This window comes from Scyliorhinus torazame, chromosome 8, assembly GCF_047496885.1.
Source record: "Scyliorhinus torazame isolate Kashiwa2021f chromosome 8, sScyTor2.1, whole genome shotgun sequence".
Classification (NCBI taxonomy): domain Eukaryota; kingdom Metazoa; phylum Chordata; class Chondrichthyes; order Carcharhiniformes; family Scyliorhinidae; genus Scyliorhinus; species Scyliorhinus torazame.
In genome coordinates this window covers 46,772,901-46,796,753 of record NC_092714.1, presented here as the reverse complement: position 1 = coordinate 46,796,753, position 23,853 = coordinate 46,772,901, and the positions used below count along the sequence as shown (strand labels likewise).

Sequence of the window (23,853 nt, the reverse complement as noted above, 5' to 3'; positions counted from 1 at the left end):
GGTGCTGCGTTGGTTTGAGTTAGGGGTAGGGTTTATCAATTGGGTTAAGCTCCTTTACAGAGCCCCGATGGTGAGTGTAGTGACGAACCGGCGGAGGTCGGAGTACTTTCGACTGTACCGAGGGACAAGGCAGGGGTGCCCCCTGTCCCCCCTGTTGTTTGCATTGGCGATCGAACCATTGGCCATGTCATTGAGGGAGTCGAATAAATGGAGGGGGGTGGTCCGAGGGGGAGAAGAGCATCGGGTGTCGCTATATGCGGATGACCTGTTGCTGTACGTGGCAGATCCAATGGGGAGTTTTCGGGCTATAAGCTCAATGTAGGGAAGAGTGAGCTCTTTGTATTACAGGCGGGGGACCAAGAAAGAGGGATAGGGGACCTACCGCTGAGGAGGGCGGAGGGGAGCTTTCGGTATCTGGGGATCCAGGAGCCGGGGGACCCTACATAAACTGAATCTGACGAGGTTGGTGGAGCAAATGGAGGAGGATTTCAAAAAATGGGATATGTTACCGCTCTCGCTGGCGGGTAGAGTGCAGTCGGTCAAAATGGTGGTCCTTCCGAGGTTTCTGTTTGTGTTTCAGTGCCTTCCCATCGTGATCACTAAGGCCTTTTTTAAGAGAGTAGGCAGGAGTATTATGGGGTTTGTGTGGGCGAATAAGACCCAGAGAGTAAGGAGAGGGTTCCTGGAACGCAGTAGGGACCGAGGAGGGTTGGCGCTGCCAAACCTGGGGAGCTACTACCGGGCAGCAAATGTGGCGATGATCCGCAAGTGGGTTATGGAGGGAGAGGGGGCGGCATGGAAGAGGATGGAGATGGCGTCCTGTAAAGGAATGAGCCTGGGGGCGTTGGTGACGGCACCACTGCCGCTCTCGCCGACAAAGTATACCACGAGCCCGGTGGTGGCGGCACTAAGGATCTGGGGCCAGTGGAGACGGCACCGGGGTGCAATGGGAGCATCGGTGTGGTCCCCGATCAGGGGTAGCCACCGGTTTGTCCCGGGGAAGATGGACGGGGGGTTCCAGAGCTGGCATCGGGCGGGGATTGGAAGAATGGGGGACCTGTTCATCAACGGGACGTTTGTGAGCCTAGGGGCACTGGAGGAGAAGTTCGAGTTACCCCCGGGAAATGCCTTTAGATATATGCAGGTGAGGGCTTTTGTGAGGCGACAGGTGAGGGAATTCCTGTTGCTCCCGGCACAAGAAGTTCAAGATAGGATGATCTCGGGTGTATGGGTCGGGGAGGGCAAGGTGTCGGAAATACACCAGGAGTTGAAAGAAGAGGGGGAGGCGCTGGTAGAAGAGTTGAAGGGTAAATGGGAGGAGGAGATCGAGGAAGGTCTGTGGGCTGATGCCCTAGGTAGGGTTAATTCCTCCTCCTCGTGTGCCAGGCTCAGCCTGATACAATTTAAGGTGGTCCACAGAGCGCACTTGACGGGGACGAGGTTGAGTAGGTTCTTTGGGGTGGAGGACAGATGTGGAAGGTGCTCAGGGAGCCTGGCGAACCATGTCCATATGTTTTGGTCATGCCCAGCACTGGAGGGGTTCTGGAGAGGAGTGGCGGGAGCAATATCTCAGGTGGTGAAAGTCCGGGTCAAGCGAAGCTGGGGGCTAGCAATATTTAGAATAGTGGACGAACCGGGAGTGCAGGAGGCGAAAGAGGCCGGCATTCTGGCCTTTGCGTCCCTCGTAGCCCGGCGAAGGATCTTGCTAATGTGGAAGGAGGCGAAGTCCCCCCAGCCTGGAGGCCTGGATAAATGATATGGCTGGGTTCATAAAGTTGGAGAGGATTAAGTTTGCCTTGAGAGGGTCTGCGCAGGGGTTCTACAGGCGGTGGCAACCGTTCCTAGACTATCTCGCGGAGCGTTAGAGGAAGGTCGGTCAGCAGCAGCAGCAACCTGGGGGGGCGGGGGGGGGGGGGGGGGGTGGGGTAGGGAAAGGGGGGACTGCCTGGGAGGGTGGATGAGCAAGAGATAACATGAAGGGTTGGGGAAACTGGCACGTACGGGTGAGGACCAGTGTACAAAGCTGTGTAAATATCATTTTGCCATGTATATATCTTGCTCTGCACAATTTCTCGTTTTTTTTTGTTACGGGGGGGGAGTTATTGTTTGTAAGGGAGAAAAATTGTGTTAAAAAAACTTTAATAAATATATATATTTTTAAAAATAAAACATTAATTTTCGAAAACAAATCTTTGCTTACCAAGCACCTAAAATGCAGACATGTTTCTTGTCTTTTCAGGGGCGAAGTTGTAGCCAAAGCTGGTTCTGAGGAGACCATAATATACGCAGATATAGGTGAGAATCTGGTGAAAAGCTTGCCTCGTACATGATTGGTAATTAATTATCTAGGAAAGACGTCCCTCTCCTTTATTGCTTTTCTTACCCAATCCTTCAGTCTGGATGGGTAAATGATATATGCTCAGTTTGCAGCCAGTACTTTTCTTGGTGCTTGATGTGAAAAATTGGTCAGTTTGATCCTCTTGCTCGACCATCCTCCTCCTGGTCTCTGGAGGGTGGGGTCTTCCAAAAAGGTGATGCAGTTGTGCATTCTGATTTTTTTCTCCTGCTCTGCTGAAGATGGTAACTTGTGGATCCCTAGCCACACTGCCCATATTCACCTCAAGGGAATAATTGTCAATGGTTTTTTTCTTTTTTCTAAAATTTTTTATATGATTTTTAATATTTTTAGCATACAGCACAACAACAAAAGCCCCCCCCCCCCCCCCCCCCCCCCCCCCCCCCCCCCGGCAGCTGTCGGTAACAAATTCTGTAAATTATAATATAAACAAACCCCATCTCTTGTGCAACCCCTCACTCACACCCCTAAAAGTAAACTTGACCTTCTCCAAATACAGGAACTCCATCAAATCCCCCAGCCGTACCGAGGCACAGGTCAGAGAAGCTGACCTCCATCCCAACAGGACCCGCCTGCGAGCAATCAGTGATGCGAAGGCTAAAACATCTGCCCCCGTTCATGTCTGCAGCTCCAGCAGGTCCGACACCCCAAATATGGCCCCCAGGGCACTGGGCTCCAAATCCACGTGCCAAGATCGGCGACATGAAAAAAGACCTCCAAAATCTCTCCACAACTTCAGGCAGGACCAGAACATATGTTGGCCAGACCCCTCCCACGCAGCTCACAAATACCCACCAGCCCCTCAAACAAGCGGCTCATCCTCGACTTTGCCAAGTGCGCCCTATGCACCATCTTCAGCTGCATCAGCCCCAGCCTCATGCACGAGGTTGAGGCGTTCACCCTCCGCAGCACCTCACACCACATCCCCTCCAGCGCTATCCCCAGTTCTTCCTCCCAGCTGGCCTTGACTCCTTCCAACAACGCCCTATCCTCCTCCAACATCTTCCCATAAATCGCCGTGATTACCCCACCGCCCCCTCCAACCCTATCACTGATAACGCCCCTCCAACAGAGAGGAAGGAGGCGCCATCAGGAAAAACTGCTTTGCAAAGTCCCGCACCTGCAAATACCTAAAGGCCCCACCAGGCACAATCCCAAACTTCTCCATCAACTCCTCCAAATTCGTGAGCTGTCCTTCTAGAAATAAGTCCTTCATCTCCTCCCATCCCCGAAACCTAGCATCCAACCTCACCTGCTCAAACCTGTGATCCCTCGAATCGGCACCAGATTCGACCCCGCCCCTAACCTAAAGTGCTGCTGGAATTACCTCCATATCTTCAATGTCACCACCACCAGCGGACTCCTCGAATATTTGCCTGGACGAACGGGTGCGGCGCCGTTGCCTGCGCCCGCAACCCCGATCCCTTACAAGAATTGCCTCCATCCTCACCCACAAAGCCTCTGGCTCCTTACTCCAACCCCACACCTTTTTGGTGTTTGCCATCCAATAATAATACAAGTTTGGAAGTGCCAAACCACTGACTGCCACCCTTTCTGAAGCACCGTCTTCCTAATCTTTGCTACCTTGCCTGCTCAAGCAAACGACAAATCAACTGTTCCACCCCCCATAGGCACTGGAATAAGAATATTCATCTTTACTGCCTGCACCCGGCTTACCAACGATAGGGGAAAGCTGCCTACCTCAGTAAATTCGCCTTGACCCGATCCACCGGACTGGTGAAATTCAATTTACGAAGCCGGGCCCAATCCGAGCCCTCCCACATAACTAAAGTGGGTGGTCGCCACCCTAAACAGCAACCCCCCTCAAACCAGCTCCTGCCCCTGGAAAAGACAGTAGAAAACACTCACTCTTTCTTTTCCAGAATCAACTTCTAGCCTGAAAAATCCCCAAAATCTCCTGAGTAGCCCCCACCATAGAACTTTTAGGTTGGAGATGTACAACAAATCATCAGCATACAAAGACACTATGCTCTACTCCCCCTCATTTCCCCCTTCACTTATCCAAGCACCTTAGCGGAATGGCCAAGGAATCTATTTCCAGCACAAACAGGAGGGGGCATGTGGGGCACCCCTGCCACGTTCCCTATGTAACTGAAAATACCCCGAATTTGCCTCGTTTGTGCACACATTCGCCAGTTTAACAATTTAACCCTTGCCACAAACTTACAAATACCTCCACTCTACACAGTCAATGTTTTCTCCTGGTCCAGCGCCACCATCACCTCGGACTCCCTGCCCTCTGATGGGGAGAGCACCACATTTACCAAATGCTGCATGTTCGACGACAACTGCCTACCCTTTACAAACCCCCATCTGATCTTCCTCAATCACCTGCAGGAGGCACTCCAACCACTTGGCATCCACATTTACAACAGATATTGGCCTATACGACCCACACTCTACTGCAATATTTTTCAAACTTTTTTTTCCCCGGGACCCATTTTTACCAACCGCCCATCCTTCAGGACCCACGCCGGCCAACCTTTGCGACCCACCATTTTCTCTTACCTTTAACGCGTGAGGTGAGCCTGGGCTTTTATCCTATAGTCTAGAGTTGCGAAGAATGAGAAATGACCTGATTGAAATAGGCATTAGTCTCTCGGGACTCTACAACGCAGATGCAGAATACAAGTTTTGCTCAGATGGGTGGTTTAGAGCCTGGGATATAATCTGCAAATTATAGTGCGATGATTTTAGACATAGCTGAGGAGGAATTATTTAACTCAAAGTATTATGTGTCATTTTACTCTCTAAAATTCACCATCAAAGAGAGTTCTGCAGGCTCAGCCATTGAGCATATTCAAGACAGATGCAAGAAGACTGAATTGAATTTTTAAAAAAAATCTTCTCCTGGGTCAGCACGCTGACGTCAGAAGGAGTCTGTGTTTCACTCTGGGCTCCGGGCATGTGCACTGATGAGCGGGCACGCATGCACAGCACGCCTGCATTTATTTAGCCGATCGCGGCTGTCATTTTATAAAATTCCACCATGAACCCATCTGGCCCTGATGCCCGTTTGTATCTTCCCCATCGCCGCCCGAACCTCCTCCATCCCCAATGGCTCTTCCAGCTCTGCCCTCTCTTCGTCTCCTACCCTAAGACACTCCGACCCCCCAAAAAAATCCCTTGTATCCCCTGGGGGCTCTAACCTATACAACATTTCATGAATCTTCTCAAATGCCTTGTTCACCTGCTCCGGCACCACCACCTTCCTGGATTGGATTGGATTTGTTTATTGTCACGTGTACCGAGGTACAGTGAAAAGTATTTTTCTGCGAGCAGCTCAACAGATCATTAAGTACATGAGAAGAAAAGGGAATAAAAGAAAATACATAATAGGGCAACACAACATATACAATGTAACTACATAAGCACCGGCATCGGATGAAGCATACAGGGTGTAGTGTTAATGAGGTCAGTCCATAAGAGGGTCATTTAGGAGTGTGGTAACAGTAGGGAAGAAGCTGTTTTTGAGTCTGTTTGTGCGTGTTCTCAGACTTCTGTATCTCCTGCCCGATGGAAGAAGTTGGAAGAGTGAGTAAGCCGAGTGGGAGGGATCTTTGATTATGCTGACGCTTTCCCCAGGCAGCGGGAGGTGTAGATGGAGTCAATGGATGGGAGGCAGGTTCGTGTGATGGACTGGGCGGTGTTCACGACTCTCTGAAGTTTCTTGCGGTCCTGGGCCGAGCAGTTGCCATACCAGGCTGTGATGCAGCCCAATAGGATGCTTTCTATGGTGCATCTGTAAAAGTTGGTAAGGGTTAATGTGGACATGCCGAATTTCCTTAGTTTCCTGAGGAAGTATAGGCGCTGTTGTGCTTTCTTGGTGGTAGCGTCGACGTGGGTGGACCAGGACAGATTTTTGGAGATGGACACTCCTAGGAATTTGAAACTGCTAACCATCTCCACCACGGCCTCGTTGATGCTGACAGGGGTGTGTACAGTACCTTGCTTCCTGAAGTCAATTACCAGCTCTTTAGTTTTGCTGGCATTGAGGGAGAGATTGTTGTCGCTACACCACTCCACTAGATTCTCTATCTCCCTCCTGTATTCGGACTCGTCGTTATTCGAGATCCGGCCCACTATGGTCGTATCGTCAGCAAACTTGTAGATGGAGTTGGAACCAAGTTTTACCACGCAGTCGTGTGTGTACAGGGAGTAGAGCAGGGGGCTAAGTACGCAGCCTTGCGGGGCGCCGGTGTTGAGGACTATTGTGGAGGAGGTGTTGTTGTTCATTCTTACTGATTATGGTCTGTTGGTCAGAAAATCGAGGATCCAGTTGCAGAGTGGGGAGCCAAGTCCTAGGTTTTGGAGCTTTGATATGAGCTTGGCTGGGATTATGGTGTTGAAGGCGGAGCTGTAGTCAATAAATAGGAGTCTAATGTCGGAGTCCTTGTTTTCGAGATGCTCTCGGGATGAGTGTAGGGCCAGGGAAATGGTGTCTGATGTGGACTGGTTGCGGCGGTATGCGAATTGCAGTGGATCAAAGCGTTCTGGGAGTATGGAGGTGATGCGCTTCATGATCAACCTCTCGAAGGACTTCATTACAACTGAAGTCAGGGCCACCGGACGGTAGTCATTGAAATGAAAATGAGGCACGTTTGCTGGTTCTTCTTTGGTACCGGTATGATGGTGGTCTTCCTGAAACAGGTGGGGACCTCGGAGTGGCGTAGGGACAGGTTAAAGATGTCCGCGAATACCTCTGCCAGCTTGTCCGCGCAGGCTCTGAGTGCCCGACCAGGCATCCCGTCTGGGCCTGTCGCCTTCCGAGGGTTCACTTTCAGGAAGGCCAATCTGACTTCGGAAGCTGTAATGCTGGGTAAGGTAGAATTATGGGCAGCTGGGGCACTCGATAGCGGATTGTTGGTTACAAAGAACAAAGAAATGTACAGCACAGGAACAGGCCCTTCGGCCCTCCAAGCCCGTGCCGACCATGCTGCCCGACTAAACTACAATCTTCTACACTTCCTGGGTCCGTATCCCTCTATTCCCATCCTATTCATGTATTTGTCAAGATGCCCCTGAAATGTCACTATCGTCCCTGCTTCCACCACCTCCTCCGGTAGCGAGTTCCAGGCACCCACTACCCTCTGTGTAAAAAAACTTGCCTCGTACATCTACTCTAAACCTTGCCCCTCTCACCTTAAACCTATGCCCCCTAGTAATTGACCCCTCTACCCCGGGGAAAAGCCTCTGACTATCCACTCTGTCTATGCCCCTCATAATTTTGTAGACCTCTATCAGGTCGCCCCTCAACCTCCTTCGTTCCAGTGAGAACAAACAGAGTTTATTCAACCGCTCCTCATAGCTAATGCCCCCCATACCAGGCAACGTTCTGGTAAATCTCTTCTGCACCCTCTCTAAAGCCTCCACATCCTTCTGGTAATGTGGTGACCAGAATTGAACACTATACTCCACGTGTGGCCTAACTAAGGTTCTATACAACTGCAACATGACTTGCCAATTCTTATACTAAAGTTACCTGCTCAAACCGAGCATAGAATGCATTGAGTTCATCGGGGAGGGGTGCGCTGCTGCCAGAGATACTGTTCGGCTTCGCTTTGTAGTCCGTTATGTTGTTTAGTCCTTGCCACAACCGCCGATAGTCTGTCTGTGACTCTAGCTTGGTTTGATATTCTCTCTTGGCATCTCGGATGGCTTTGCGGAGGTCGTACCTGGATTTTTTGTATAGGTCAGCGTCGTCTGACTTGAACGCCTCAGATTTGTCCTTCAGTCGGAGTCAATCTCACGATTGAGCCATGGTTTCCGGTTGGAGAACGCACGTACTGCTTTCTTTGGCAAGCAGTCTCTCGTGCAGCCGCCTACCGGCGGAGCTGGCCCGCCAGCAACGACTGGCATTCTCTCCATATTCATATACTACCCACTTCGCCCTCCTTAACTGCCAAACTGCCTTCCCTGTGGACAGAAGGTCAAATGGTGACTGCAATTCCTTCATCCTCGCCAGGAATTGAGAAGTGGGATCATCCCCATACTTCCCATCCACTTCCAAAATTTCCTCCACCAGCCGCTGCCGCTCCTCTCTTGCCTCCCTTCCACCTGAGCCTTAAATGAGATGATCTTGCCCCTTACTACCATCTTCACTGCCTCCCAGAGCACTGATGGCGAGACCTCCCCATTTCTGTTGAACCCCACATAGGCATCAATCACCTTTCCAATCTTTACACAGAAATTCTGATTCGCCAGCAGCCCCACACCCAAACTCCACACTGGCCTCTGTGCCGACCCCTTCTCCAGGACCACATCCACCAAATTCAGTGCATGATCTGAAACGACAATCGCCGAGTATTCTGCTTTCCTCATCTCCGGCAACAGTGATTTCCCCATAATGAAGTGCATTCTTGAATTCGCATTATGCACCAGCAAAAATATGAATACTCCCTACCCCGTGGATGCAAAAACCTCCATGGATCCGTTCCCCCCATCTCCTTCATGAACACAGCCGACCCCTTCGCACCGCCCCCCTCCCCCCGAGGGATTCGGCAGGCGTGGCTTAGATCTCCCCCCCCCCCTCCCCAAGTATTATCTGATGTGTGTCCAAATCCTCTTCATGAACCTCACGTCATCCCACGCTAACCAATACCACCAGCCTACTCTCCAAAACACCCGTCATCATAACGTGCCTGCCTGGTTTACCGCCACCTTCTTCATCTGAAACCTCACTCTCTTACCCACCAGTATCGTTACCTCCCTGGCCCTGCCATCAAAGCCCGAGTGCAACACCTGATTCATCCACCCCTTCCGAAGCCTAACTTGGCCGTTCACCCCCAAAGGGGTCTCCTGAATCAATTCCACGTCAGCTCTCAAGCTCTTCAAATGAGAGAGGACAGAGATAGATAGGTTTTTGATTAATAAGGGATCAGGGGTTATGGGGAGAAGGCAGGAGAATGGGAATGAGAAAAATATCAACCAGGATTGAATGGCGGAGCAGACTCGATAGGCCGAGTGGCCTAATTCTTCTCCTATGTCTTCTCGCTTATGCATTTTAAACGCATTTTATTACAAACTTGTATCAAAGAAGGTTACAGCAAATAAACACCCTGGGAAACATACTTCCCAACAATCAGCTATACAGTTTGTACAGATTTCTTTCTTTTTTCACCCCCCCTCACCTCCCCATCACCCACCCCCCTGTGACGAACAGCTTCTCAAACACGGTCACAAACATCCCCCACCTTTTCTCAAACTCCCCTGCTGAGCCCCTTAACTCATACTTTATCTTCTCTAATCACAGGAAGTCATACAGGTCACCCGACCATGCTGCTCCCCCCGGTGGCGATGCCGACCGCCACTCCAGCAAAATTCGTCGCCGTGCAATCAGAGAGGCGAAGGCCAAGACATCGGCCTTCCTCCTCTCCATGAGCTCCGGCTTCTCTGAAACCTTAAATATCGCCACCAAAGGGTCCGGGCCCACTCCCTTCCCCACTATCCTGGCTAAGACCGTGAACACTCCCGCCCAGAATCTTCCCAATTTTATGCAACCCCAAAACATGTGCGCGTGATTCGCTGGCCCCCGCCCACACCTCTCACACTCATCTGCTACCCCCTGAAAGAACCCACTCATTCTCGCACGAGTCATATGCACCCTGTGCACCACCTTAAACTGTATCAGGTTCATCCTTGCACATGAGGAGGTCCTGTTTACCCTTCGCAGTGCCTCACTCCATACTCCCCAATTGATCTCCATTCCCAACTCCGCTTCCCATTTCTCCTTGATCTTCACCACCCGCTCGCCTCCCTGCTCCCTCAGCCACTTATATATATCCCCAATTCTTCCCTCCCCTTCCACATCCGGAAGCAGCAGTCGCTCCAGCAGGGTGTATTCCGGAAATCTCGGGAACCCCTTCCAGACCTTTCATGCAAAGTCCCTAACCTGTAGATACCTGAACTCATTACCCCTCGGCAGCTCTACCCTCTCCCTTAGCTCCTCCAAACCCTTCCTCCAAATATAGATCCCTCACTTTGACCAGCCCCACTTCCCTCCACCTCCTGTATACACTATCCATTTCCCCCGGCTCAAACCCATGATTCTCGCACAGCGGCGTTAGCACCGACATCCCTTCCACCCTAAAATGCCTACTCAACTGATTCCATATCTTCACCGTGGACTGCACCACTGGGCTCCCTGAATACCTATTCGGAGCCATTGGCAATGCTGTCATCACCATAGCCCTCAAAATAGACCCCGTACAAGATTCCTCCCCCATCCTAAACCACTCTACCCCTTCTCCTTCCCACCACCGCTGCACCTTGTCCACATTCGGCGCCCAATAATAATGAAGCAAGTTTGGCAACGCCAACCCCCCTTTGCTGCCTCTGTAGCAGGGTCCTCCCCACCCCCTCCCCACCCTCGGCACCTTCCCTGCCCATACAAAGTCAGAGATGATTGTGTCCACTTTCCGAAAAAAGGCTTTGGTATAAAGATCGGGAGAGCCTGAAAGATAAACAAGAACCTCGGCAGAATATTCATTTTCACCACTTGGACCCTCCCCGCCAACGTTAAGTGCGGTGTATCCCACCTCTTAAGATCCTCCCTGGCCTCCTCCACCAGCTGAGTTAAGTTCCACTTATGGAGCCCCGTCCATTCCCTCGCTACCAGAATCCCCAAATACCTAAACCTATCCCTCGCCACCGTAAATGGCATCCCCCCTAAATTAGCCCGCTGTGCCAGCTCATTCACCGAGAATACCTCGCTTTTCCCTACATTCAGCTTGTACCCAGAGAACCTTCCAAATCTCCCCAACAGGCCCATAATCCTTTCCATACTCTCCAACGGATCCGAAACATACAGCAAGAGGTTATCGGAATAGAGCGACACCCGATGCTCCCTCTGTCCCCTCATTATCCCCTGCCACTCTGCCGACCCCCTGAGAGCCATTGCCAATGGCTCTATGGCCAGCGCAAACAGCAGCGGCGACAGCGGGCATTCCTGCCTCGTACCCCTGTGCAAGTCAAAGCTTCGTGAGCTCATATCATTCGTCCTCACCCTCGGCCTTGGTGCCACATTTGGCAACCGCACCCATGCCACAAATCTCAGCCCAAACCCGAACCTTCCAAAAACTTCAAACAAGTACCGCCACTACTCCCGATCAAATGCTTTCTCTTCATCCATGGACACCATCACCTCCGGTATCAGAGCCCTCAACGCAGTAATCACCACATTCAACAGCCGTCTTAGATTACTCACGAGCTGCCTGCCCTTCAGGAAGCCTGTTTGATCTTCTGCGACCACCCCCGGGACACAGTCCTCCATCCTCCCCGCCAACAACATAGCCAATACTTTCACATCCGTGTTCAATAGTGATATGGGTCTTGATGACCCACATTCCACCGGATGCTTCCCTTTTTTGGGGATTAGTGTGATTACTGCCTGCTTCATCATCTACGGCAACTCCCCCTTCTCCAGTGCTTCATTAAACTCCCCCAACAGACGTGGTGCCAGGTCGCCGCAAATTCCTTATAAAATTCCGCCCGGTACCCATCCGGCCCAGGGGCCTTCCCTGACTTCATACCCCTGATACTATCCATTACCTCCCTCAGCCCCAGGGGCTCCTCCAACGCCTGCCTCTTTGCTTCCTCCACCTGGGGAAATTCCAGCTCGTCCAGAAACCGCCCCATGTCCCCCTCCTCTCCTCCTGGGTCTGCCTCATAAAGTCCCTGGTAATACTCTCTAAATGTCTTATTTATCTTCCCTGGCTCTGACACCACATCCCCAGCCCCAGTCCGGATCTTCAATATTTCCCAGGACGCAGCCTGCCTCCGCAGCTGGTGTGCCAGCATGCGGCTCGCCTTCTCCCCATACTCGTATTGCACCCCTCTTGCCCTACGCAGTTGCCCTACCGCCCTCCCCATTGTCAGCCTGTCAAATTGCCCCTCCAACTTTTTCCTCCTCGCCAATCCCTTCACGGTGGGCACCCTCAAATATTCCCTGTCCACCTCCACTATCTCACTCACTAGACAGTCATGTTGCGCCCTCCTTTCCTTATTTGCACGAACCGTAAACAAAAGAATTTCTCCCCGGACCACTGCCTTCAGTGCTTCCCAAAAAATGCCCGCCGACATCTCCCCATTCTGATTGAACTCCACATAATCCCTAATCACCAACCGCACCTTATCACAAAAACCTCCATCCGCCAACAACCCCGAGTCAAACCTCCACCCCGGCCTCTGCTCTCGTCCCGATCTAAACTGAATCTCCAGCCAGTGGGGCACATGGTCCGAGATAACTATCCCCGCATACTCTGCCCCCTCCACCCCAACCAAAATCTCCCGACTCACTACAAAGTAATCAATCCTCGAGTACACCTTATAGACGTGTGAAAAGAAGGAGTACTCCCTTCCCCCTGGGTTCTGAAAACGCCATGGATCCATCATACCCATCCTCTCCATAAACCCCCCCCCCCCCGGCTCCCTTACCATTCATACCCTACCCATCGACCTGGGGCTCAATCTATCCACCCTCGGCTCCAGGAAACCGTTAAAATCTCCTCCCATGATCAACTGGTGCATGGCCAAAGGATTGCTGCCAGCACCCCCCTCAAAACCCACATCATCCCAATTTGGGGCGTACACATTTACCAACACTACTGGTGCCCCTTCCAATACCCCACTCACAATGACATATCTCCCACCTGGATCCCTCACCTCCTTCGAATTCACAAATCCCATTTTTTTGCTCATTAAAATCGCCACACCCCTCGATTTCAAATCAAACCCCGAGTGAAAAACCTGCCCGACCCACCCCTTCCTTAACCTAACCTGGTCCTTCACACGGAGGTGTGTCTCCTGCAAAAAGACAACCCCCGCTTTCAAGCTCCTGAGGTGCGCGAACACCCGCAACCTTTTAACCGGCCCATTCAGTCCCCGGACGTTCCACGTTGCCAACCTTACTGGAGGCTTGCGCCTCCAATCCCCTCTACTGTCTGTCATCTTCCCCACTGAATTCACACCCCTTTAATTCCACTCTGTACCTAGCCCTTCCCAGGTGGCTCCTTTCTTCGCCCTTCACCATGTCATCTGGCTTATGGTCTTATGGCCCGCCCAACCCTCACATGTTCCAGGTTACCATATGGACGGGGGTTCTCCCTCCCCGTCACTCCTGTCAGCCATGATCTCTGCTCCTGACCCCACTTTAAGACAATAAGTTCAGAAAGTTGCTTTAATTATTTCTAACTGTGCATTTGTTCCAAAAAACATGCATCTAACAAAATAAATATTTACAATATTATATACAGTACTTTGAATGTCTAATTAGAAATTCAATCCTAGAAAACCTCTGAAATCCTGACACCCAGAGCTCCCTGTAATGTGCTCTGTCAAACAATTTCCTCAGGAGCATGTAGTGGATTTGATCATTTAAGGTTATTTTTGAATTTAGCTTTCACAAGTGCATCAGTTTCAATGTTGTAGTAGTGGCAAATAAAATTGTCTCACACCGTTCTTCTCTGAAGCAGATAAATAGCCAAGAAAACATAAAAGAAACATCTAATTATGTTCTATGCAGGAAGACGTTGCACTGTTTCCTCAGACAGACACTGCACTGAAATTTTAATTTTGTGCACTCAATTTTCCTTTGAACAGATTTGAAATATCTTTCGGACATTCGCCAACAGATCCCAGTTCTCAAGCAGAAACGGCAAGATCTCTACAGCGTTCAGGCTGCGCAAGATTGAATATCCTTGCGATCGCTCACGCCCTTCAGTCAGATGCAGTACATGGAAACACGAATCTTCCAATTACCTCAGCGATTTGTGTATCAACCTTAAACCCAGCTAGATTTAAAACTGTAAATGCGCAAACCATCAGTTTTTCTAAATATAGAATAATGGATTATTGAGGGAATTTTAATAAAATCTTCAGTTTTCTATGATGTCAATCACTCATCGTTTAAAATATCATCTGAACTAGTTTTAAATTAGTTTTATGCTCTGCTATCTATTATTATTGCATATATTTTCCATGACATTAAAATTATACAAGTGCAATTAGTGTAGTTGATATTTATATTCATTGTAACTTGAGCGGGTAATGTTAGCAGTGGAGATTCATATCAATGAAACAAGCAAATATTGTTAATTTGATTTGCAAGACTTCCAAGGACTCTACAAAAGGTATTGCAATTGTGCATTCTGATTTTCTCTTCTGCTCTCCTGTACCCCACCTCAGTCATGTTCACCTCATGAATAATTGCCAAAAGACTTTTTCAACAAGGACTACACTTCAAAAGTACATCATGGATTATAGGACAAACAGTGGCAGGATCAGACAGAGTCAGCATGGATTTATGAAGGGGAAATTATGCTTGACAAATCTACTGGAATTTTTCGAGGATGTAACTAGTAGAGTTGATAAGGGTACATCTGGACTTTCAGAAGTCTTTTCACCAAGTCCTGCATAAGAGATTAGCCTGTAAAATAAAAGCGCATGGAATTCCGGGTAGCGTATTGAGATGGATAGAAACTGGTTGGCTGACAGGAAACAAAGAGTAGGAATTAATGGATCTCTTTCCGATTGGCAGGCAATGACTAGTGGGGTATTGCAGGTATCGGTGGTAGGACCCCAGCTATTCACTACTTATATTTTTAACTGAGAAAGGACGTACTTGCGCTGGAGGGTGTGCGGAGGAGATTCACGAGGTTAATCCCAGAGTTGAAGGGGTTGGATTACGAGGAGAGGTTGAGTAGACTGGAACTGTACTCGTTGGAATTTAGAAGGATGTGGGGGGGGGGATCTTATAGAAACATAAAATTATGAAGGGAATAGATAGGATAGATGCGAGGAGGTTGTTTCCACTGGCAGATGAAAGCAGAACTAGGGGACATAGCCTCAAAATAAGGGGAAGTAGATTTAGGATTGAGTTTAGGAGGAACTTCTTCACCCAAAGGGTTGTGTATCTATGGAATTCCCTGCCCAGTTGAAGCTCCTTCATTAAATGTTTTCAAGATAATGATAGATAGTTTTTTTGACAAATAAAGGGTTATGATGCTTAGACGGGAAAGTGGAGCTGAGTCCACAAAAGATCAGCCATTGAATAGCGGAGCGGGCTCGAAGGGCCAGATGGCCTACTCCTGTTCCTAGTTCTTATTATTATGGGCCAGGGTTTAGAGAACCCCAAAGTGTATCATGGAGTTCACCTGACCCACAACCTTTAATAGATTGTGGTATGGGGAGCACATGGCCCACTCTACAGGTGTGGTACAGCAGAAATGGAAAAGTACTTTTACTTTATAAAGCAAAACAATGTTTATTCTATGAACTCAAGTTACCTTTTTAAAACATACAGTAAAGATCTTAGCAACCATTAATTCAAATACAACACTAAGTAATGCTTAATAACTTCCCAAACAATATCCAGAAGACAAAAGAAACACCTTTTAACTGAAGCACATTAGGTTTACATTCACTACTGAGAACATTTATAATTCTGAATTCACCAAATGATCAAGAGATAGTCTTTTGATGTCAGAGAGAACAGCAGTACACCTGCTTGGTCTGGCCTCAGCTCCAACACTGAAATCGAAACTAAAACACACCCTGCAGCAAATAGCTTAAAACGAAAGTAAAAAGCTGACAACCCAGCTCCACCCACACTCTGACATCACTGATAAACACCCATTTCTTAAAGGTACATTTCTTAAGCACCCATTTCTTAAACGTACTCTCACATGACACCTCCTTTCTCTCTCCACCCCCCCCCCCACCCCTCCGAAGAAAAAAAAATTAACCAACTTCAAGATGGTTTCATTTTTCACCTTTTCACTATCCTTTAAGAAATGCACACAGTAAATATACTTCTCCGTTTCAAAAACAACACACGCAAACAGGTATAATATAGTCCAATTTTTTTCCATTCTTCCAACTGAAATCTTTCTCAATTGACAAGTGTCTTTGAACACGAAGGTCTCTGCATGATCCGTCCATTTCTCTACGCCTCGGCATATCTGGTTCAATCTGATCACAAGTCCCTTGTAATTCTCTCACACAGGAGCATTGGTTATCATTTTTGACGTTTCTTCAGCAAGTCCATCAGTGGAGCAATCACGCTACAAAACATTTGCACAAATGTTCGATCAAATCCACTTGTGCCAAGAAATTGTATTATCTCCTTTCGTCTTGAGGGTATTGAAAACTCATCAATAACTTGGTTTCACATCCCGTGTGACCATTCGACCCTGTCCGATTGTATGGCCAAGGAAAGTGACTTGGGCTTTTCCAAATTCACTTTTGACTAGGTTTATCACCAAACCTGCTTCCTGAAGTCGATCGAATAACTGCATCAGATGTTTCAAATGTTTTGCCCTTGTCTGGCTGAAAATTACCAGATCGTCGATGTATACCGCACAATTGGGTAATCCTGAAACAACTTTGTTAGTTAACCGTTGAAACGTGGCTGGGTGTTTTTCATGCCAAATGGCATAACTTTGAATTGGTATATAACATCTGGAGTCATAAAAGCTGAAATCTCCTTCGCCCTTTCGGATAAAGGTACCTGCCAGTAACCTTTAAGTAAATCCAGTTTAGAAATAAAAGCTGATTGTCCCACTTTCTCAATGCAATCTTCCAAACGTGGGATAGGATAAGAGTCCGTTCTTGTAACTGCATTCACCTTTCTATAGGCCACACACAACCGTTGGGTACCGTCTGGTTTAGGCACCATCACTATGGGTGAGCTCCATTGGCTGCAACTCTCTTCAATTATGCCATTTTAAGCATACTCTCAATCTCTTTGTTAACCTGTGCAAATTTTAACGGGTTAAGTCCATATGGATGTTGTTTGATTGGAACAGCACTTCCCACATCTACATCATGTACAACCATTTTAGTACTTCCCAATTTATCTCTACAAACTTGCCCATGTGATATCAATAACTCTTTTCAGGTCAGTCCGTTTTTCCTCTGGAAGGTAACTCAACAATTTATCCCAATTTTTAAGAACATCCTCATTTTCCAATTTAATTTGAGGTATGTCAAATTCACAGTCATCTGGATTTGGTCAAATTTACAGTCATCTGGATTTGGTTCGTCACTTTGAATTAGAATCATTAAAACCTCCTTTTTCTCTCCTCTTTCAAAGTACCTTTTAAGCATATTCACATGACACACTCGGTGAGTCTTCCTTCTATCTGGTGTTTTTACCACTTAATTTCCTTTCAATCTGATAAGGTCCACAAAACCTAGCTTTTAATGGTTCACCTATCACTGGTAACAATATTAAAACTTTATTTTCACTGGCAAAACTACGAACTTTGGATTTCTTGTCCGCTACCCATTTCATCACGTTTTGTGCAACTTTTAAATGTTGTCTAGTCAATTCGCCTGCCCTATTTAATCGTTCCCTAAAATTTGACACTTAATCCAATAATGTAATTTCCGATTTCTCACTCACCAACTTTTCCTTAATCAATTTAAGTGGTCCTCTTACCTCATGACCAAAAATTAGTTCAAAAGGTCTAAATTTGGTTGATTCATTAGGTGCATCCCTAATTGCAAACAGTATGAATGGAATTCCTTTATCCCAATCCTCTGGATAATCTTGACAATAAGCCCTCAACATTGTCTTTAATGTCTGATGCCATCTTTCTAACGTTCCCTGCGATTCTGAATGGTACGCAGTTGATATAAATTGTTTTATTCCCAAGCTATCCATAACTTCTTTGAACAACCTGGAGGTAAAATTTGATCCTTGATCCGATTGTATTTCTGTGGGTAGTCCATATCTAGTAAAGAATTTAAGTAATTCCTCCACAATCTTTTTAGCTGTAATATTATGTACTGGAATGGCCTCTGGAAACCTAGTAGACACATCCATTATCGTCAACAGATATTGATTCCCACTTTTTGTTTTAGGAAGCGGTCCTACGCAATCAATTAGGACCCTTGTAAAAGGTTCCTCAAATGCTGGAATGGGTATTAAGGGCGCTGGTTTTATCACTGCTTGAGGTTTACCTATCACTTGACATGTGATTACTCCCTGTGCCACGTGCCAGTGAGGCTAGAAATAGGAAGATAGAGCAGACAAACACGTGGCTAAACAGCTGGTGTAGGAGGGAGGGTTTCTGTTATCTGGACCACTGGGAGCTCTTCCGGGGCAGGTGTGACCTGTATAAGATGGACGGGTTGCATCTAAACCGGAGAGGCATAAATATCCTGGCCGCGAGGTTTGCTAGTGTCACACGGGAGGGTTTAAACTAGTATGGCAGGGGGGTGGGCACGGGAGCAATAGGTCAGAAGGTGAGAGCATTGAGGGAGAACTAGGGAATAGGGACAGTGTGGCTCTGAGGCAGCGCAGACGGGGAGAAGTTGCTGAACACAGCGGGTCTGGTGGCCTGAAGTGCATATGTTTTAATGCAAGGAGCATTACGGGTAAGGCAGATGAACTTAGAGCTTGGATTACTACTTGGAACTATGATGTTGTTGCCATTACAGAGACCTGGTTGAGGGAAGGGCAGGATTGGCAGCTAAACGTTCCAGGATTTAGATGTTTCAGGCGGGATAGAGGGGGATGTAAAAGGGGAGGCGGAGTTGCGCTACTTGTTCAGGAGAGTATCACAGCTATACAGCGAGAGGACACCTCAGAGGGCAGTGAGGCTATATGGGTAGAGATCAGGAATAAGAAGGGTGCAGTCACAATGTTGGGGGTATACTACAGGCCTCCCAACAGCCAGCGGGAGATAGAGGAGCAGATAGGTAGACAGATTTTGGAAAAGAGTAAAAACAACAGGGTTGTGGTGATGGGAGACTTCAACTTCCCCAATATTGACTGGGACTCACTTAGTGCCAGGGGCTTAGACGGGGCAGAGTTTGTAAGGAGCATCCAGGAGGGCTTCTTAAAACAATATGTAAACAGTCCAACTAGGGAAGGGGCGGTACTGGACCTGGTATTGGGGAATGAGCCCGGCCAGGTGGTAGATGTTTCAGTAGGGGAGCATTTCGGTAACAGTGACCACAATTCAGTAAGTTTTAAAGTACTGGTGGACAAGGATAAGAGTGGTCCGAGGATGAATGTGCTAAATTGGGGGAAGGCTAATTATAACAATATTAGGCGGGAACTGAAGAACATAGATTGGGGGCGGATGTTTGAGGGCAAATCAACATCTGACATGTGGGAGGCTTTCAAGTGTCAGTTGAAAGGAATACAGGACAGGCATGTTCCTGTGAGGAAGAAAGATAAATACGGCAATTTTCGGGAACCTTGGATGACGAGTGATATTGTAGGCCTCGTCAAAAAGAAAAAGGAGGCATTTGTCAGGGCTAAAAGGCTGGGAACAGACGAAGCCTGTGTGGCATATAAGGAAAGTAGGAAGGAACTTAAGCAAGGAGTCAGGAGGGCTAGAAGGGGTCATGAAAAGGCATTGGCAAATAGGGTTAAGGAAAATCCCAAGGCTTTTTACACTTACATAAAAAGTAAGAGGGTAGCCAGGGAAAGGGTTGGCCCACTGAAGGATAAGCAAGGGAATCTATGTGTGGAGCCAGAGGAAATGGGCGAGGTACTAAATGAATACTTTGCATCAGTATTCACCAAAGAGAAGGAATTGGTAGATGCTGAGTCTGGAGAAGGGGGTGTAGATAGCCTGGGTCACATTGTGATCCAAAAAGACGAGGTGTTGGGTGTCTTAAAAAATATTAAGGTAGATAAGTCCCCAGGGCCGGATGGGATCTACCCCAGAATACTGAAGGAGGCTGGAGAGGAAATTGCTGAGGCCTTGACAGAAATCTTTGGATCCTCGCTGTCTTCAGGGGATGTACCGGAGGACTGAGAATAGCCAATGTTGTTCCTCTGTTTAAGAAGGGTGGCAGGGATAATCCGGGAACTACAGGCCGGTGAGCCTTACTTCAGTGGTAGGGAAATTACTGGAGAGAATTCTTCGAGACAGGATCTACTCCCATTTGGAAGCAAATGGACGTATTAGTGAGAGGCAGCACGGTTTTGTGAAGGGGAGGTCGTGTCTCACTAACTTGATAGAGTTTTTCGAGGAGGTCACTAAGATGATTGATGCAGGTAGGGCAGTAGATGTTGTCTATATGGACTTCAGTAAGGCCTTTGACAAGGTCCCTCATGGTAGACTAGTACAAAAGGTGAAGTCACACGGATCAGGGGTGAACTGGCAAGGTGGATACAGAACTGGCTAGGCCATAGAAGGCAGAGGGTAGCAATGGAGGGATGCTTTTCTAATTGGAGGGCTGTGAGCAGTGGTGTTCCACAGGGATCAGTGCTGGGACCTTTGCTCTTTGTAGTATATATAAATGATTTGGAGGAAAATGTAACTGGTCTGATTAGTAAGTTTGCAGACGACACAAAGGTTGGTGGAATTGCGGATAGCGATGAGGACTGTCTGAGGATACAGCAGGATTTAGATTGTCTGGAGACTTGGGCGGAGAGATGGCAGATGGAGTTTAACCTGGACAAATGTGAGGTAATGCATTTTGGAAGGGCTAATGCAGGTAGGGAATATACAGTGAATGGTAGAACCCTCAAGAGTATTGAAAGTCAAAGAGATCTAGGAGTACAGGTCCACAGATCACTGAAAGGGGCTACACAGGTGGAGAAGGTAGTCAAGAAGGCATACGGCATGCTTGCCTTCATTGGCCGGGGCATTGAGTATAAGAATTGGCAAGTCATGTTGCAGCTGTATAGAACCTTAGTTAGGCCACACTTGGAGTATAGTGTTCAATTCTGGTCGCCACACTACCAGAAGGATGTGGAGGCTTTAGAGAGGGTGCAGAAGAGATTTACCAGAATGTTGCCTGGTATGGAGGGCATAAGCTATGAGGAGCGATTGAATAAACTCGGTTTGTTCTCACTGGAACGAAGGAGGTTGAGGGGCGACCTGATAGAGGTATACAAAATTATGAGGGGCATAGACAGAGTGGATAGTCAGAGGCTTTTCCCCAGGGTAGAGGGGTCAATTACTAGGGGGCATAGGTTTAAGGTGAGAGGGGCAAAGTTTAGAGTAGATGTACGAGGCAAGTTTTTTACGCAGAGGGTAGTGGGTGCCTGGAACTCACTACCGGAGGAGGTAGTGGAGGCAGGGACGATAGGGACATTTAAGGGGCATCTTGACAAATATATGAATAGGATGGGAATAGAAGGATACGGACCCAGGAAGTGTAGAAGATTGTAGTTTAGTCGGGCAGTATGGTCGGCACGGGCTTGGAGGGCCGAAGGGCCTGTTCCTGTGCTGTACATTTCTTTGTTCTTTGTTCTTTATGTGTGACATGATTGACAAAATTTAACTACATTTTTATGTAGCCGAGGCCAATAAAAATGTTTTTGTATTTTAGCTTGTGTTTTCCTTATTCCCAAATAAATGCCCCGGCCAATGAAGGCAAGCATGCCATGTGCCTTCTTGACTACCTTCTCCACCTTTCAGTGACCTGTGGACCTGTACACCTAGATCTCTCTGACTGATCTCTCTGACAAAGATGTGCAGGTTAGGTGGATCGGCCATGCTAAATTGCCCTTAGTATTCAAAAAGGTTAGGTGGGGTTACGAGGATAGAGTGGAGATGTGGGCTTGAGTAGGGTGCTCTTTCCAAGAGCCGGTGCAGACTCGATGGGCCAAATGGCCTCCTTCTGCACTGTAGATTCTATAATTCTTTCAGCCAATCTCCATATCATTAACGGGACTGACCCCCTACCTAACGGCCTCCTGTGATCTAACTGGCTCCCCAATGAGTGGTCACACAGGTGCCCTTTAGCACACCTATTTAAATACTGGAACCTAGTGTAATGGCTGCCAAGAGGATCTGAGGAGGTGAGTAGCCATCTTTGAAACCAGGCAATTAGCTGCTGCCCCAGTTCTCAGGGGGCAGGTGTCGGCTGCCATTAGTCGGGTTGGGGGGGGCGTTACCCCTTGGCTGGGCAGTGGGGGGGGGGGTGTCACCCCTTAGCTGGGCAGTGAGGGGCTCAGCTACTGTGGGTCTAACATGTTACCCCTCCCCTCAGATAGTATATCCCCATAACGGGGACAACTTCATCTGCTGCCGATTTGTCGCACTGCACATCCCCAGGATAGACCCCTGTCCGTGGTTATATCGTGAAGGTAATTTTAACTCCCTCTGGCCATGGCGGCCTCTGGTTGCAGAGCTGAAGGCTATTGCTAATAGGGAATTGACCTTGTTAGTTACATGAGCCATCCCAGCTCCCAGGTGTGCCCCTGCGTTTGGCTGCAAACTGCCTGAAAGCGTAGTGTTTGTTTGCTACAGCCTTTCGACTGCTGTGGCCTGCAATAAGGCAATGGGAGGCTGTAATTAGGCCTACTACCAGTCGGAAGGAGGGGAACAGGTGCTCGCTCCCTCTGCTGTTCTCTGTGTTAGTGTGGCTTTCAGGTAATGATTGTTCCTGCCTTGAGAGTCTGCTACTGGGAGCTACCAGAAGGAGAGAGAGAGGAGGAGCGACTCGAATGTTACTGCAGTTCCTGGAGGCTGTGTGTCTGCTGCTGCCTCTACTGCTTCTGTGACCTGGAGTGAGGCAAGGGGAGGATTGGCTGGCTTAATACTGGTTTGAAGAAGCAGAAGAGGTGCTCTCTCACTCCTCTGCTGGGCTCGCTGTTAGTGTGGCTTTCAGGTAATGATTGTTCCTACCTTGCGAGTTTGCTGCTGGGAGCTGCCAGAGGAGGACTGACCCAACTGCTGTTGCGACCATTTGGAAGCTGTGTCTGCTTGCTACTGCCTCTTTTGCTTCTGTTGTCTGGAGTGAGGAAAGGGAGAGAGTGAGATTCAACCACTGCCAGTGCTGACGAAGGAGAAGGGTGGCTGCTGATTCAACTGAGCAGCATGCTGGAGCCACCATCTCTTTTATTTCTGTGGCCTGGACTGGGTGGAGTTGGTGACCAGAAGCTGGTACGACAGGAGTGGAGGGGTGGCACTCGATTTGATTGAACACATTTTTGAACGTATGAGGACTTGCCCTTGCAGCTTGTTGTGTTTTTAATTGTACTATGTTCAATGTTTCATGTTTCAAAGTGTGCTGGGCAGCACGGTGGTTCAGTGGTTAGCACGGCTGCCGCACAGCGCCGAGGACCCGGGTTTGATCCCGGCCCCGAGTCACTGTCCGTGTGGAGTTTGCACATTCTCCCCAGGCTAAATTGCCCCTTAATTGGAAAAAAGAATTGGGTACTCTAAATTTATGGGAGGAAAAAAATGTTTGGAAGTGTGTGCTTGCTATTGACTCCATTACTTCTCTGGGCTGGACAAAGGATTAGGTGGAGTTGGTGACCGGACACGGGTACTACAGAAGGTGAAAGGAGGAGGGGGGGGAGGAGGAGGGGGGGAGGAGGAGGGGGGGAGGAGGAGGAGGGGGGAGGAGGAAGAGGGGGAGGAGGAGGAGGAGGAGGAGGGGGGAGGAGGAGGAGGAGGGGGGAGGAGGAGGAGGAGAGGGGAGGAGGAGGAGGAGGGGGAGGAGGAGGAGGAGGGGGGAGGAGGAGGAGGAGGGGGGGAGGAGGAGGAGGAGGGGGGGAG

The 23,853-nt window shown here is 48.6% G+C and overlaps 1 protein-coding gene across 2 annotated transcripts in view; it reads left to right on the top strand.

The window, feature by feature from the left end:
• The window catches only part of LOC140427813 (omega-amidase NIT2-like), a 48,566-nt gene extending 34,187 nt beyond the window's left edge, over positions 1 to 14,379 (top strand). For both annotated transcript variants that reach the window (XM_072513492.1, XM_072513493.1), the window contains exons 10-11: positions 2,240 to 2,295; positions 13,976 to 14,379. In XM_072513492.1, coding sequence (XP_072369593.1) covers positions 2,240 to 2,295; positions 13,976 to 14,067 — 148 coding nt within the window. In that variant the 3' untranslated portion in view covers positions 14,068 to 14,379. The remainder of the gene's footprint in view (positions 1 to 2,239; positions 2,296 to 13,975) is intronic.
• The last annotated feature ends 9,474 nt before the right edge of the window (positions 14,380 to 23,853 follow it).